At 37.1% G+C, this 18,390-nt stretch overlaps 1 protein-coding gene across 2 annotated transcripts in view; it reads right to left on the reverse strand.

The window, feature by feature from the left end:
* LOC103136577 (heterogeneous nuclear ribonucleoprotein C-like) overlaps nt 1-7,169 on the reverse strand; it is a 44,089-nt gene extending 36,920 nt beyond the window's left edge. Inside the window, exon 1 of one of the 2 annotated variants that reach the window (XM_016670390.1) lies at nt 7,084-7,169. Coding sequence is in view for 1 of the 2 variants with exons in the window: in XM_007549888.2 (XP_007549950.2) it covers nt 5,566-5,587 (22 nt within the window). In the remaining variant the exon portion in view is untranslated. Of the gene's footprint in view, nt 1-5,565; nt 5,764-7,083 lie in introns of those variants that run through there. The other variant, XM_007549888.2, reaches the window with a different exon arrangement.
* Nucleotides 7,170-18,390: the final 11,221 nt, after the last annotated feature.

The following is an 18,390-nucleotide window of genomic DNA, read 5'->3' on the forward strand; positions in this document are numbered from 1 at the left end:
ATGAGAGAGAAATTTTAAAACGAGTTAGTTTCGAAACAGCTAATATTTGATTTCTATGATTTAAAGTTATTTATAGAGGCCATTGTAGTGCTGTGTGATCAGAGTATTCTCAGGCTATATGGAGCCAACAGTGCTGGATTATCTTACACCTAATTCTGATGTTCATCAAGGCTCATTGCACACATAGGACTCTAGGCACAAATAGGTTTCCACTAACGACCAGGCAATAATTTTTTGATATAAAATTGAAGGTGCTGCTGTGATTACCTTATTCAAATTGCATTAAGATGACCTTTTTTCCCAAAATTACACATTTTATCACTAGTAGGCACAACATCTGAAATGGCTCTAAATTGAAAATCAACTTAGTTTTCATACATCATTGCAAAGTGATGAAATGTATTATTGCAACACAAAATTGTCTGGATGAACCACACACTAACGTTCCACTATAAATTACTTTTTGGTATTTTTTCTTGATAAAATCAGGGAGGTTATTATGCATAAAAGCTTAAATAAAAAAATAAAATGAACAAATATTTAGTTAATAAAGCTCTGCAAATGTAAAAGGAAAATAAATTCCATAAAGTCTTTTGAGCGCCATTTTTTTATTTTTTGCAAAGGCCCATTTTTGTCACAAGGTTCCTTGGTGGAACTTTTTTCTGGGGTGGATTATGGTCACAAAAATACAGTCATTGTGCCATAATGCAGTAAAGGTTACCGTTAACAAGCTTAAAAAATACAAAGCAAAATGATATTCCGTAAAATATCTACAACTAACGTAGCTCCCTCTAATCATCTCTAATTATATTAGTTTTAAATTAAAAAAAAATGTTAACATAAAATTCATAATCAATGTTATAAAATAGAAGAAGCAACAACTAAAGTGTTGTAAATTTAAGTTTAAAGTTGTGTAATTGATAGTGTTATAGTTTTACTGTGGGTCGTTGTACTGAGTCTCAAATTCTCCTGCTGCTCTATTTTTGTCTATAGTTTGCAAGGTGACTTCAAACATCAGCCACCATACGGCTTTGTTTCCACCATCCTTCCTGCATACATATCTTTACATGTGTTCTCACCAGACAATTAATCATAGATCACCTTGATTACAGTGTCTGCCAACAGTTCAGTGTTTGCACTGTGGTTTTGGGTGTTGATTTGCCCAAAGAGAGGCATAAAAAGGCAGAAAGGCAAAGGGGGGGAAAAATGAAGAAGGAGTCCGGCTTGACACGGACAGATGGGTGTTGAATGGAGTGTGACTGGGCCAGCTGCACATACACTCACACAGTATGACTGTCAAATGGCTGGGAGCTACAATTAATTAAGTATGGGTCTGAATGTGTGAAAGGAAAATTAGACATGTGTACGCGCCTTTGCCTCCGACAGTTTGTGGCCCAACAGCGACCTGTTGGAGAGCTTCTCTGCAGCCGGCAGTTTCTCTGCTGGTGGGCAGCTTGCCCCCACTGCAGACAGCTAAACTATGTCTCTTCTAGGACCAGGCACTCAAGCACATCCTACTGGTTAGTTAAAAACACTGTTCAAAGAACAAATATTTGAAATATGGCCAAATACACGAGTACAAAAATCCAAAATATCTGAGCAATCAAAACAAACATAAACCTGCATATTTTAACTCTGTGTATTTCATCCTGCACAGGAAAATCACCTTCCTCCAAAAATCAGGCTTGGAAAACAAAACTTTCTGATGTTTTATGATGCATTTACTTAGAAACGTGAAGACGGTGTGATTGACTGCATGATGAAGCCATTAAACAGGACAAGATACCAGGATGCTGCAGAGAACAGTTGTCTCTCTCAACGGGAGCAAAACCTCAGGTGGTAATCAGCGTGCCTATTCGTAAACATAATCCTGCATGCCATAATTAGCATCACCAGAGCAGACTTCACATATAAGACACACAGACAGACAGACACACATATAAGTTGTTTTTCCCCAAAGTTATGTTGGTGACACAGGGATAAATAAGCTAAATGGTCTTTGCCTCTTTTATTGCAAATCAAATAAAGAGACAGCACAAAAGATGTAATTCTGTCAGTGGATGTTATGTGCGTTGCCTCGTTTTTATTAATGAACTTACAGTCTACACTAAATTCTCACTATTTCTAGTGTGTGTTGATTTAAAGAAGAATCAAAAGGACGATAGCAGGGATCGATTGATGTTTTTACAGAAAACATACCAAGTACATGTTGACAAAGTGGAGAGGAAAAGAGAAAAAAAAATGCACTTTTTTTGGCCCTTTAATTCTGAGGGTAACAGAGTAAACAAAGAAACAGAAAACATATAAATCATGAAATGTATTGATCGCATAGTTTATGTCTGGAAGATCAATAAAATTGCTTTCTATAATAAAAATGGCACAACCTTAGAGCTCCATCAAAACCTTATAATCCTACACATGGATTTTATGGTTGGATTTAACGTTCCAAAAGAAAATCTTCCTTTTGATGACGATGATAGTTATTCATGGCCCTGATCAAAAGTGTTTGTACTTTTTCACCTTTGCTTCAGTACAACCACAGACTTCAGCATATTTTTTTATACAGTAGTGGATTACTATGAAGTGGAGGGGAAAGGAAAGACATTTGTCAAATAAAAATCTGAAAAAGTACACCGTGCATATGTTTTCAGCCTCTTACCTCTAATACCCTGAAATAAAGTTGAGTTCAACCACTTGCCTTCAAAAGTCCAAATGGTAAACGGCTTGTGCTTACATAGTGTTTTATCAAGTCAGTAGACTCCAAAGCACTTCACACTTTGGAGCACGATTGATTCATTCATGTACACATTGGTGGTGAGCAATATTCCAGCCTCAATTGCTTATTGCTCAACATAAATGTGTTTTTATTAAAAAACACATTCCTTCTGTATTAAAATTGCCACTTTCAATATCCTATTGTCAGTATACTAGTTTGTGGTTTTAACGTGTCAAAATGTAAAAACTCCAGGAAGTAGTGATCACTATGGCAGGTCATAAGAACTTTGTAAAATAGGTCACTAACAACTTCAGGGCAATGCTTTGGTGATAATATTTTAGAAACAGAGATAAAACTGACATAACTATAATCTGATGTTTAAGTTTAGTTGATAAAACTGGATTAAATGACACACAGAGGTCACATTCAATCAGCCATAATGAATTATAAATCCTCTGCTACAGTTTACAGCCTGTCACTTTGCTTTATGGCAGGCCTGGAGCCAGACTGATCCCTCATGCAGGCACAAAGTCAAAGCTGACCTAATCTTACTGGAAACAAAATCTAAACATTTTTGCTGAGATTTTTCTTATTCAAAATCTCAGCAGTTTCTCCAAAAGACAGTCACCAAGCAGCTAAATTCTCCACCACTCTCATAAATTATTATTAAAGCAAGCTGCTAAATGTATGTAGAAATCTGGAACTTGAAGTTGGACATTTTTTGGAGGAGGGATAATGTTCCAGTCAGATAAAAAAGTGCTAGGGTAGCTTCACTCGCTCATTCCTATTTCTGACATTTTTAAGCAGCAACTAAAATCCCATCTTAAATTCTCTATCAATTTAATTTAGTTCAACTTTGATGTCATTTCAGCAGATATTTCACATGTTTGAGAATATGACAGCTACTCAGATAATTGAAAATAAAATATCTTTAAAAAAGCAGTACTTATGTTTAATCCACATCTCTTCAAAAACCCACATCCAAGTCAATTAGTTGACTTGGTACATTTATTATCAAGTGGTTTTAGTTAATGCCCATTGAGATCCTTTTAACTTTTTGTCTGCCTGTTCTCTAGAGCTGCTGAATCGTGCTTAGGATTGAGGCGAGGATGAAGACACCCCTAGCAGAATCTCAACAAGAAGCGGTGCACCCCTATGGACAGGTCACCAGTCTATTACTGGGCCAACAAACACAAGACAAACAAGCAGGCACACACACCTACACACTAACACCTCAGGATGGCTTGGAGCTGCCAATTAGCCTAACATCGTTGGTTCTGGACAACAGATGTAGGCCTGATACCAGGAGAGAACCCCAGCATTCACATGAAGGACATTCAGACTCTTTACAGAAAGGTCCTACTGGCATGTGAAACGCCAACCCATATGACTCACCATCAGAACCACTCTTTGAATCAATCACTTTTTGTCATTTTGGTGTTTTTTCATGTTCTTCTGCATTTTTTCATGGACTTTTAAGATCTGATTCCAAGTATTGCTCATTTTCTTGATCCGAACAACATGTAATTACAAATAGAGAAGTCCAAAGTGTTTTCTGATATGTTTAAATGTAGATGACGATATGTTTAAATGATTGTGCAAAACCCTTATTTTCTTTTTTGCATGTATTTTACTCCACCAATATGTTAATTTAATCGGTTCATCAACATATTGTGTTATTTTGTTGTTGTTGTTGTTGTAACAATACAGTGTGCTGTTTTGGAGATTATAGAAGCAAGACTATAGTTTGTTTATTGTTTGCAACTGCTGCAAAGTCGATCTATTATTCTGTAGTCTGGTTGTCTACATTTAAACATGGTTTCACAGCATTCACGCTTCTTGCTGACTTGAGCTACTCCATATCCTCTTGCAATGCTACGGACCTGATCAGGCTTTGCGTCAAGAGCCAGCTATAAAAAATTAAGTTTCCATACTCATGGCTTTGCAGTGCATCTACAGGCAGTAATGTCAATATGTGGTATTCATCTGAGACAAAAGAAAGATAGAGAAAAGATAAAGAAGGTTTATGTGTCATGTGGAGGAAAAAGCTGTCAGATTTAGAGAAATAGAAACAAAAACATTAATATTGTGCAGGATATCCAGAGGTGTTCAATGTTGAGCTATGCCACCAACGCTCATCTCGAAAAATATCTGATACAGCCAAATATGAATCTCTGTTTCACTGTTAAGTCTGTCAGACTGCACTGAACTTGCCTCAACCTTCTGAACCCCCCCCCAAAAAAAACAGCTTTTGTGAGAAGACTGTGGTGTCTGCATTCGCTTCAAAGTAAGTAGAGCTGCTGCTCCTGCATGCCGGGGGAAAGTAATCTTACTAAGGGTTGATTTTAAGGGTGACATTCACTTTACAGCAGAACAACAGACAAAAATGCAGGTTTGTTCCTTCACTAAAGAGTGGGGGCATGACAAAATTAGGCTGACAGAGGTTTTGATCCCACAAGTCTTCACAGTCTGAGACCAGGTTCTGACCTTGGTAGTGTTAGAAATAGTTACACTTCAACTACTTCTCACCCATGATGTAAAGTAAAGGAACATAAAACAACTGTCTCAGTGCAAAATAAGTTAAGCAAGGCTTTATATTTTACTAGCAGATTTCTCCAAAATTAATCTGTCTGTGCGTGTTCTGAACATGCAACAAGAATAATAAAAATAAAAAGAATAATCATAAGGCAGAAATATTTTAAGAAGAAATAACAGGGGTAACAAAAACTACAAGCTAAATGGACTACAGTGCTGAGGGAGACGTAGAGAAAATTTCAAAAAGCACACCGCACCATGCAAACATTCACTAACGCATGCACAGAGATAAAGAGGTCTGACTGCATACTCACATCTTGGACTGAACAGGGTCATATCAGGGAAGCAAAGCAAGGAAAAGCAGAGTGGAGGAACAAGCCAATTTCTTTGCTTCCGTCTCGAAACTCTTCTTATGTTTTAGCTGTTGGTGTGTGTGTGTGTCTGTGCGTGTGTTTGTGATCAAGATACTGTTTGGCTGGCTGCTGTGGTACTACCGAGTCAGTGACAAACCAGACAGAGAAGCTCCAGTGGGTTGTACCAAATGTTATCATGTGGCAGGGGTGGACAGTGGTGCACTGGGCTGCTCCATAAAAGAAACAGGGAAGAGGTTTTGGATGAGGGTGCAGCTGGTTCCCTCTCTGCAACAAGACCTCAGTTTTTAGTAATTCCAGTCTGGCGAAGAGGACGCTGCAGCCGCATGGGTGACTATGTGTGTATCTCAATGGAGCGTCTGGTTAAAACTCTAAAAAAGCATCTAACGTTCTTATTTGTTTGTAAATTAGGGATTAACTAAGCACATCTTTATAAATTTAGCAGAAAAAGTGGTTTATTTCTAGTATCATAATGTCAGATAAAAGCCAATGAACTATTCATCAAAACAGACACTAATCAGTTATTTTTTCAAAAATAATTATACAAGATTCCCTTTTTTTTTAACATGCATCACATTGTCTATGCTCATTTTAGGTGTGCTGATCTAGTCTTACTCTTTAGGATGTTTAATCTTTATTTCTCCTGAGGAAGGGCTTTCATGTAGGTTTAATTAGCTTTTTTTAAACAGCCAACCCAGGGCAATGGCTGGCTGCAAGCCAAACCTTAATCTTAGTCAACTCTAAAAAAAGATTATTACCTCTTTTCACACCACACTTAACCCAGAAACAATTACATTATTAAACTGTTAACCCCTCAGTAACCGACTTCTCAGAGAAGTGAGACGCAGCTGAATTTCATGGGAGTCGTCAGATAGCGTGGAAAATGTAAGAAAATAGGGTGATCTGGTTATATGATTAAATAAAGAGCTGCATGCAGCCCAAAATGTTCAGCTTTGGTGTCATCAGAGCATTTTCTTCCACCAAAATTAGAAATAAGTTTGTTTTTATTCTTCATTTCTTATTCTCTAATAGATTTTTAGTTTACATTTACAGTACTTTTGGCAGTATTTAGTTTTTCAGTTACATTTTAAAAATAAATGTAATAGGATAAATAACATACATCAAAGCATTTCTGATTCTGGATCCAATTTTTTTTGCAAGAAGGAAAACTTGAAAAAACCTAGAAAGATAGTTGTATGTTTTGAAGACGATGTTTGCATTTTAAATATTTTGGCAGAGTTATAACTTAATGCAAACGAAATGCATCACTTTAACCTTGTGTCTTTGTTTAGGCCTGTGAAAGTGTGGAATTTGAGTTGACAGCTGAATGAAAACCATCAGGAAACACTGGCTAGGCTATATATTGATTAGCTCCATGTTTGGCTAGTTAGCCGTGCTGCTACGCTACACTCTTCTAAACAACTAAGGCAACAAGTAATTTCCTCACATTAGGATCAGTACCTCTGCTCCAGCCACGTTTTCCTTCGCCTTCTTTTCTTTATTTTTTCTTCATTTGGCACCAGACCAGGCAGTTTGGGACGTTTCAACATGATGACTTTTGACGTTACTTGCGTTACAAAACTCACCCACCCAGAGCACAACTGCCTGAACAGCGCGTGGGGAGAGGTGCAGTGCAGGAACAAACCAACTAGTAGAGAAGGAGGGGGGACTTAAGCAGAGTATTATTATTTGTAGATATAATATTTAATATTTTTTGCTATGCAGATAAATTAGTTAAGATTTTTTTAAATTATTAAATTGTATTATTACGTGTTAACTTAAAAAAATAATAAAAGGTTTTTTTCTTTTCTTCTCTGTTTTTATGGCGCTCCCCAAACTCCTGGCGATCTTAGCATTTGCCTATACTGTCTAAGAATGGACACTGTCTGTGCCGTGTCCATTTTTGGTCGTGAAACTACAGCTTGTGGTTTTCATTTCGCTATAGCTTCTTCTTTTAAGTCTTCAGTAAGGTCAGAGTCATATTTATAGTTGTTTCATCCACAGATTCTCTACTTGAGACTTGGATTTCAGTTTCAAATGGTCACATGCCAGTTTAAGCGGACATCCGGGTCTTGGTAAGTTTTTAGCCATGTTATTCTTTCCACTTTCAGGTGAAGAATAAACAACTTCACCTGTTTATTGGTGAATTTTATCCCAAGCTTTGGGATAAAATTATCCCAAATGCTTGGGGATAAGCTTTGGGATAATTTTATAACATGGCTATCCTTGCTTTAACTTTCTTCACAACTCTTTTCTGACCGGCCTGCTGTGGTTCCTGTTTGTTCTCTAATGCTCTCTTACAAACTTTAGATGCCTTTATAGAACAGCTGAATTTAAAAGGAGATTTTATGACAGGTCAGTGGGCTTTATTTATTAACCACGTGACTTCCGCAGATAGTTTGTTAGACTGGGTTTTATTTATAGGCATATTAGACTAAAGGGAGTAAATAAAACAGAGTATCTGATTCAGAGCTATTTAAAACCAGTATAATTACAGACACAATGAAAGATTTGGAAAAAATGGTTTGTTTCTGACAGGGCATTAGAAATCTGAATATAATAAAATGGACAGTCTTTGGACAGTGTAATTCTTCCTGAGCTGACTTTTAAAAATTCACAGCACGCTTTTCAGATTTTTTATTAGTAAAGTAATAGTATTGAAAGTATAAAATTTGATCCACTTCATAATAATTTGCGTCTTCATGTTTGTCTACATACCCAATATATAATTTACCTTTCCTAGACTGTTTAGAATGATCAAACTGCAGTCATCTTAGAGGGGGAAGATTCTCTGTTTCTTTCATCTTTATCAACGCCTAATTTGCTAGGCATAATGAATGCTCATGTTGCTTTCATTATTTTGTTTTCAGAAGAAAACAAAAAAGTGCTTGCTTTTTTTTTTTTTTTTTTGCTTAAATGATACCTTAGTGGAGCAGTGGATGAAACGGAAGTATGAACGTTGAGTTTCTTTCTCAGTCCCAGTTTTCTAATCCATCAATGTCAACCCCAAATCTTTCTGAGCAGCATTTAATGACAGATTTAATTCATAGTTTCACTTATTGATTCTGATTGATAACATTCAGCATCTCTATGAGGAAGTAAATAAATCTCACATCAGGTTTACATGTATTTACAGGTACATCAGCTATTTTCAAATTAAATTCAAATTCAAAAATACTTTATTGATCCCAAGGAGAAATTAAATTAAACTTAGGTCTATACGTTATCCAAGATTATTATGCAATTTACTTTATATAAGATGTGGTTGCTCGTTTAAACAACCTAGATGCAAAATGAAATCTATAGCAACTGTTTGTACCTTTGTTTCTTTTATATAAGATCAATATCACAGTAAAGCATCGATGTTTGTGGTCTTTTCCATTTCTGAGGGAAATAAGTGACTCTAGCTTCAAAGTGCACAACTATACTTACCAAGTTGGTGTGTATTTGCATCTCTTCCTGAATGTTTCTGCTGAGAAGGTGGGTTATTTTAGCCTCTTCCTCTTTGTAAGTTACAGAGCTGCCCGCTGAGGTGTAAAATGATGCTATTACAGCAGTGAGAGAGAGCCAAAACAGTAAAGTTTTGAACACGTATAACTGAATAATGAGCTGAGACTCTTTACAGTGGTCCATAAAATTAAGGAGGAACTGCAGCTCTGGGTTTAGTTTCTTCACTGGGTCTCTGCTGAAAGCTCCCATCTTTTTGTCTTTCCACTGTGTGCAAATGAGATTAGGTGTTAGGGCAGGTTCATGCCTAATTGCAAGTTCAAGCTTCTCAACCACTAAAATACTTAAGTGTCTCTGAGCAAGACACAGAACCCTGAGAGGCTCCATCACGATAGGTTTGTTGAGGGAATAGGCCATAACTCAATGCACTAAATATGAAATTGCCAGGATGTGTAATAGTATAATAAACTGCATGATGAAATGTTAATTACAGTTCTTGAGTAATAGTAGCAACTATAGAAAAAAATATCAATTGCAGGCTCTTTAAGAGTCGGCGTGGATATCTCTGAAAGATGTTTATAGAGCTATAAAAAGACCAGTTCTTGTTCTCATGTTAATTCATATGAAGCTACAAGCTACAATAGACGTTCTCTCTTTTTGGGTGCTAACATCAAGGCAGGCAGGGAAGACCTATAACGAATAAAAATCAGTGTTTGGTGAAGTATCACTGTGTTCTGACATGATAATCTTCTTTTTAAATGCACCACTGCACTCTCCGCCCCCCACCCCCCACCATGGAGGACAGCAGACAGCTCATACATTATCATTGAGTGCCTTTTCTCTTTCGCTCACCTTCTTTCTCTGTGTCACACCCACCGACGTGCCCCTCTGCCATCCCTCCTGCGCTTTTTTAAACTTGAGTTTCTCAGAGTGAAAACCTCATTATATTCTTCTGCCGGACCTGCAAACTCAATCGGACAGAAGGTTAGAGAGCCCCTGCTCTCGTCACAGTAATAGGGTTTGTGTTTGTATACGTGTATGAAAAGTTGCAAAGGAACCAAAGAGAGCACTGTGAATGTGACGGTATCCACAATGAGCTCATTTATTTGCTTATTCAATTAACCGACAGTCGCACCGGACTTGTTTTTGGATACAACGTTTGATTGAAAAAAGCTTTTTGCTCTCTTTCTCGTTTCGGCTGGCCAACTGGATTTTATGATTTAGTTCAAATGACCTTTTAGTGTATTGGCTCTATAAAACTATTTATAGTGGTTTCTTAAAATGATTAATGTTTCATCTTATTTTATAAAATGTTGTTGAACCTTTGTTGTTTAAATTAATATCAACATTACTGTGACTGAGGTCACTGTTGATGCTCACAGAAAGACTTAATGCTTTTATGCACAAGTGGGGGTAATCTCATGATATCTCCATTTTCAGGTAACAGGGAACCTGTAATATTAACATCACACAAATTACTTTGTATGTTTAAGATTTGAAGTGAACCAAATTCCAAATTGGATCTAAAAAAAAAAACAGAAATTGGCAGCCAGTAAATTCCAATCAGTGCGTCTCTAGATTATTTCTAATCATGAACTCAGAGTCCATCTTGGTTCTGTGGTACTTAAACGTGCCAGTATCTTCTGGTTTGAGCCCAGCTTTGGATGTGTCTGCTTTTCTATCCAGAGTCTTTTAGACGCAGTCCACACACATGTGTGTGATGTGTTCAACAAACAAAAATGAAAAGCACAGCAGGTCTTTTTAGTGGGCAATCCAATTTTTGTTGGATATTCTCTAAAGAGTAATTAGGCAGAGCATTCAATTATTGTCTGAGAAACTGAGAATCTGAATCTCTGTTAACTTTTTTTATTGCCTGCTCTTTCATTACATCTTGCATGGAAACAGACAAAGCAGTGAGTGAGGGTGAACTGCGTTGCATTCTCAAACAGCCCCATTCATCATCCTCCACAGCCCTATCTTCTCGCGTCAGGGCTAGCCTTTTGGCTGCCCATCAGTGACAAGAAAAAAAATCCATCTTAAATATGCAAACATGTATACTTGAGCCTGAAAGGGTGATAGAAATAAGAACAGACAGAGACACGTGAAAACACCGAAGACAAAAATGCCACAGGGAGAGTATAAAAGCCAGTGAAAATAACACCACGGATATCAAGTTTTAATATTAAGTACCAGGAAGGATACTGTTCCTCCAAACTGATCCTGCTATGCACCAAAATGAAGAGGGCTTTTTGTACCATTTTCATAAGAAATTGATTGATCAAAATATCAATTTAATTTCATATATCATTTCATAAGCATAAAGGTGGATGCTTAATAGTGTATCTGTCTCTGTGTTGAAAAGTCTCTTAATGCTTAAAAACAAAGAGGCTACAATTTATTTATTTAAAGTGGGGTATTATGTATTTTATTTTTCAGGCACATTGTGCCATGTTGTAGCACAATCAAGTAACTATGTTACCTTTAGGTGAAGTATTGGTGCTGCAATAAAAAGAAATGTCACAAACATAAATTTATGAGAGTTCTGGGTTAAGATAAGTAAAGAAAGTAGCTTTTCTCTGATTTGGATGGATCGATCTCTTCCTTTAGATGTGCTCTTTGATTTTAGAAGATAAAACCTGAGATTAGCATCTGTTACATCTCTTTAGATCCACGCATCGCCTCTCTTCTCACAATAAGCCACAAAGAAACATCCGCCATCGAGAGGTGCTCAGCTGTGGGGTAGTGAGCGTCCTCACACCCAGTTGATTACTCTCTCCTCAAGCAACTCTGGACTGGGACAAAGTCCAGCTCCTCTTTAGTACTTAAAATGACATCATGCTGCAACAGGTCAATGATAACTGTCTGTCATTCACTGAAATTGTCAACTGACCCGTCCCCTGAAGCCAATTTGCCGTAATGGACCTGACAATGTGCCAGAGTCCCCAGAATAACAGGGAAGCTCAAACTCGTCCAACACATTAAGTTGGCAGTTCTTCAGGGAGAAACTAATGCAGCATCCCCTGCTGGCTCTTTATTGCTTATTGTTTGTAACCATTATTTGTGTGGATAAAAGTTATTTTTTATAACTTAACATAAATTTGAATACATGTATAAGATCCATACTATACAGTATTTCACTTGAATGGCACACTTGTAGATAATCAAGTCAAGGGGGAGTATTCAGTATTATGAATATAATTTCAATCCCCTGATCTTGTTTTAATGTAATCAAGTTACACAGCATCAACCAATGTCTTATTATTGGTCAGAAAGGTGAATAAAACCACAACATAAACTGACTGTAAAAGACGATGAGACTGCGTCAGATCACTAAACTGAATCGCCCTTGAGGGACTGGAGTGGTATGATGTTATATTTTGGAGTTTAGACTGATTTGTGTCTCTGCATCTGATTTTACTTGCTGGTCTCGTCCTATGATTGTCTTCACTGTTTCCATCAGTGTCTCGTCTGTGTCTCTGAGTATTTATGGTCCTGTCTTCCCTTCTGCCTTTGTTAGCTTGGCTCTTCATCTTGCTTCAATTGGCTCACCAGCTCTTCCACCCTTTTAACCTTGTCTTTTCCTTGAATTATCGCTGGATTTTAGTTACCTGCCTCTGTTTCCCAAAGATTGTTTAAACATATGATTGTCTAAGTTATTTAATTCCTTCTCCGGCACCACAGACTTGTAACTTGATATAATTAGGTCCTTTGGTTTTTGCTCCTTATCAGTAATTATTCTTTTAGCATAAGTTGTAAAGAGATGCATAATCTGAATCTTATGTTTCCCTTTATGCACAGAATGCAATGCACTGGAAAGCAAGAGTTTATTCCCCAGAGATCTTGTCACAACTCACTGCTGACAAATGTTGCATTCTGATATCCAGCCTCTGCAAGTGAGAAACCATAGCATACCCATGAAACTTGTGAAACACTTGGGGAACATAAACATAGCACAAATGTGTATGTTTGTGCTATGTGCTAACAAGTCTTGATACTCAATTCCAGGTCTTGATACTCAATTACAATATTTAGCTAAAGTACAATTTTTTTGCATGGTCATTCATGGTACTAATTAAACCGCAATCAGACTTCTCTATAAATGGTTTACGACTCCAAAGCGACCCGCATTCGCAGAAGAAGAATGTAGATGTCACAGCAGTGCCCTGTTTACGGAAGTAACAAAGGATGCCTCCATTTATGGATCAATTTTAAAATAGTTGTCACAAGATCTTAACAAGATAAAGGAAGCTAAAACAAAACCTGTCTTTCTATTTATTAAATTCCATTGATTAGCTTCATCCGATACTAAATCGCTTTATTTTCATGCTTCCACCATTGTTTGTGTCCAATGTATATCTGGCTTTTTCTGGTGCAGAACTATGATGTATAAATCTCAGTTTTGGGGGTGGGGAAGGCTAGAATTGGGCCATTCAGATTTCCATGAAAAACTTGGATGTCAGTCACTTAAGGGCAAAAAATCTGATCTTGGTCATATTTGCCTGCTATGAACTTAGACAAGGCAGCTTGTCTAAGTCTAACCCTCTAACTTACAGGTAGAGGGTTTCTACCTGTAAGTTAGAAACCTGGTATCCAGTGGTACTCGATGTTTGGCTTCACCTTTTGAAATCCTCTACAAAGGTTTCAGACTATGCTGTGTGTTGGCTGGATGCTTAATGCTCTGCTGTCCTGCTGTGAATAAAATAAATACCACGTTCCATTTACGGTACATCTGGTGTTTTCCAGACCGATTGAGATGTAAGTAGACAAGCCTGATAAAGACCCGTCTCACAACACCTGGTTTTTGCCCATTAAAACATTTGATGTCATAGGCAGGACAACAAACAGAACTTTACCACATTTTTCTTAAATTTCAGATGCATTCGCAATGACTTGACATGTTATTCAGACATCAACATCTGCGTTGCGCTTTTGTGGACTTATTTCTATCAAGAAAGGTGAAGCTGTTTACAGAATGTATTTATGTAATTGCGTACAAGTACTTTTGCTGCTGGCGGCGAGTCACGCCAGGTCAGTGAGCGATCCTTCAATTTGTTTGGGGATGCACTGCATTTAGACAGCCAAGCTAATACAGATACAAGTGCCTCAGGCATCTTCAATTGATTTATGTGCAATCACATGCTTCCTGCTGTCTGCATGAAACCAGTCTGATCATCTTGGTGCCAGGTTTGAATGGGTCCCTGGTAATGTTTGACACTACATTTCTTTGTAATTAGGTTACCTAACAACATTTTGCAAGCTATGATCCTTCTGTTGATTAAATTCAGGTCAGGGAAAACAGTAATTATGTCAAGGTTTTATTTGTGCTTAGACACACTACAAATGGAGTGTGTAACTCTGATGCTATTGTTTTAGTGCTTGTAGTGGTTATTATAACAATTGGCAATCACAATCCTAAGCTTTGGAGGCATTAAAATACCATATCTGAGCTCCTCATTAGATTTAGTAGAACCAAGTAGGTTAGTTGAAGTCTCTGGTAGGTATAACAGTCATTACAGATAAGTTGCAGGTTAGGATTTTTGAGGCTAACCTGCATGAATGTCTTTAAAAGATAAGAGTGTCTGTGCAAGCATGCGTTGGTGTTTTGTTTACATTATGAATATATTATGCAGGTACTAAGGGCAGAAATAGCATTCACTTATCTGCCGGTTTGAAAAATAGTTTTCGTTTTCGACTTTGCATTTGCAACATAATTACATATTAAAAGCAGCAAACAACGAAGCTGCCAGAGTTCAAACTAAAGGCCTCAAATGGAGGGCACAAGAGAAAGGCCTGGTGTTTGAAGAAGAAAAGATGAGATTTCTTCTTGCAAGCCGATTCTGAATCATGCAAGTTAAAGCTCGCAAGCAAACACTGGGATCAACCTTGGGACACACTGAGGTGAACAACAATCTAAAAGTAAACACCATGAAAATGGCAAGGGGAACATAACGTACACAAAAACAATTATTTGAAATGGCTTGTGCCATATTTGCTGTTCCAGGTGGAATGTTGAGGAACAAAGCAGAATCAATGTGGTCCTTTTATTTCTGATAAAGAGCTGGCAGTTCAGAGTGCTGTGGTTTGCAGAATCAAAAATAGAGAAACAAAGAGAAATGCAGCATATGCACCGTTTCTTTGTGTGATTGCGTTTTTTTTTGTTTTTTTTTCATAAGAATCAAAGTCTCACTTGTTCTGTGTTTTTCCACAAGGTGCAAATCAGGCCATTTTGCTGACATCCAGTCCACTAATATCACAAAAAAGAATGCAGAGAGAATCATAATTATGTGAATGTTTCACATTTTGTATTACCACACAAACAGCTCTTTTCTGCGCTATGACATATCTTGTTAATTTGGTTTTATCTATGTTGCCTTGTAACATGTCACGTGCTGCTTGGTAATCAGTTACGATGATGAGTAGACCTTTAAGAGATGTACAGCTACTTACCTTTCAAAACTATTATTAGCTCTCTGTTTATCTATGAAGAAAACATCATAATGTAGTTCAATGGCAGATCCTCGTTAGTCAATATTTCTGAGAAAACTTTTGTTTTTTATATTGCCTGTATTATACTACATGCTGGTTATAAACTCATAACTTTGTACTTTGTAAAATGCATTTTTTTTCTGTTTTGGAGAAGAGCCTTTTGTTTTCTAGAAGTATGTTAATAATGTCTGTACAATTTAATGTCTGCATCACACTGTTCTAATGATATAATAAATTGTACTTAATATAATCTGGGTTCTCTTAAAGTGTCTTTCTGTGACTTTGTTGTAAGCCTGTTATATTAGCTAGGCTGAACTCATTTAGATTTATAATCTGATGCATTTAGACCTATAAACATAGAAATGTTACTCAAATATCTTGTATCAGATGATGCAACTTGTCAAGAATCAAAAAAAAAGTTTGCATCATGTTTGGTTTAGAGCAACTGTAATGACACAAGCGCTACTATTCATTAATAAATTATTGTCCCTCATTGATATGAGCTGCTTGTATTAAACCTAACTTCCTCCATTTCTGAATATTTCCTCTTTGCCTTCAAATTATCATCATCTAACCGATTTTGCACTGATGCTGAGCTGCAGCTCCGGCAGATTATCCTTTCTCAAAGCACGGCTCCTTTTCATCCTCTTCAGCACCTCTCATCCGCTGAGCCATTCAACAAATGATACACCCCTCCTCACTCAGTTAGGGTGCACCACTCTTTGAAGTTAATGAGTCAATACAATCAGTCTTTTCGCTTTTAATTAGAAAACAGTCAGAATGATTACATTTTTAATTGAAGCTGTCATTTTTAATTAAGATATGACATCCTTGAGAAGCTGCTCTCCATTCTCAACCCTCCATACATTTGTTTATCAAGAGTCTTGTTATAATGTTCCACCCTTTCTGCCTCCTGGTCTTCCTACTCTTTTTCTCCCACTCTCTTGCTGTCTGGGATCCAACTCACTGCTGGCAACAATATTTCTGTTGTAAGGAACATCTTTTGCTTTCATTTTGGGGTATATTTTCAGTCTTATCTTATTCTGATCAGTTTATTCTCTAGTTTCCCAGCGCGGCTGTTCCCGCTCTTTTTCCCATTACTATCCCATTGTAGCCCAGGGCTTCATTCATAGCAGATTTGGTTTGTTTGACTGCCTGTTGAAGCAACATTAATGTAATTGTCTACAAAGCAATCGCTTAAACAAGAGAAACAGAGATTTGCAGACAGTCTAGAAAAGTAATTAGGAGAAATGTTTAGTTTGTGATGCAATTCTTACAAATGTTCTTATGTGTTGTTTTCTGCAGAGAGCAGTCTGCAGACTGCATGTTTCACAAAGCCAACACAGAAATAGAATAATTGGAGACATGTCCTTCTGGTCAGTAGGCATTGCTTTCTCTTCTAAAACTGACTAGCCATTAAGAAAACACAAAGGTTAAAGTAAATCACTTTTTTCTTGCTTGCTTCAGAAATGCCACATACATTTAATTCACTCAACCATGATCTCTTCACCCTGCTCAGCCAGTTGTGATTTATGACCTCGTAAAAACATATTTACAGCTTTAGGAATGGAAAACAGCAAATGTTTTCTTTGTTTTTATGCAAAGCAGAAAACATTTTCCCCGACTGCAAAAAAAGATGCACTCATAATGTGAATGTGTGTGCTGGGACTGAGAACGGACTGGATCCAATAGGTTAAACAGTGCAGAAAACTATACTCACTCTTGCAACCCAGTGGCTTTTACAGCCAAACCCCAAATTTCTTTTAGGTCTTACAGTCTGACAATTTTAGATAATCCCTACTCAAATGTCTAAATTTATTTATTGATTGTTAAATGTAACAAACATTTAGCGTCGACATTTAATCTCTTATCCAAAATGTGTCTTTAGCTTGAATGTTACTGTCGATACAATTACACTTTTAGGACGTTGAAGATCCCTGATAGGGTTCTTAAAGTCACGTGAGTCTTTGACTCACTCGGTTATTTGACATTAATTGCTCTGTTACTGACATTAACAGCTTGTTAGTGTGATTGCTTTCCTACAATTTAAAAACTTGACTCTACCAACTCAAATTCATAATTAAACAAGCCTTCTGAATGCGAAGCAAGACAAGGAGACAATTTGCCTTCTGTTTATGCACTAAGGGTTGCTATGTCTGATATTATTAAGAAGCTACACCAGTAATTTGAATATGGGTTATCCTAGTCTTTGTCTCTCATACATGAAAACATCACCCTTGCCCCCCAAATTTAATTTTACTAAATTCAAAACAAGATGGGTCCCAAAGACCACTCGTTCAATTTCACAGACCAAAAATAAACATGAACTTCAATTTAAATGGATTTTGCTACATTTTGGATTGTCTGACACAAGATTGTTGGTGTTTTTGGAGAAAACTACTTTTAGCAAAACCAAAGGCTTATACATGAAGAAAACCAGCCTTCTGAATAAACCTGCACTAAAATCTTTTGACTGGGCTGACTGTCTTGTCAGGTACTGGATTGAGCTGTTGGGTCAACTAGAGGGAATCAATGGCCGTCCATGTGAGCTACAATGGTGTTTCGCCTGCCTGTAGTTCCTATAGCCATTCTTTTCCCATTCTTTTCATGTCACTAATTTTCACACAGAAGGAGTTAACTATAAATCTGTTGGCATTCTTCTTCTTCCACTACCCTGTAACAATGTAATAAACTGGAAAAAAAGTTTCTGATTTTTTAGTATTTGAACTGCCAGTCACTGATTAGAGCCAATCACTGCAGAATTTGTGAATCCCAATCACTGGCTGACTGACTAATTTCTATGGAGGCATATTTGTTTCTTGATTAACGCAATCA

The sequence above is a fragment of the Poecilia formosa genome, unplaced genomic scaffold (assembly GCF_000485575.1).
Source record: "Poecilia formosa unplaced genomic scaffold, Poecilia_formosa-5.1.2 Scaffold33, whole genome shotgun sequence".
In the NCBI taxonomy this organism is placed as follows: Eukaryota; Metazoa; Chordata; class Actinopteri; order Cyprinodontiformes; family Poeciliidae; genus Poecilia; species Poecilia formosa.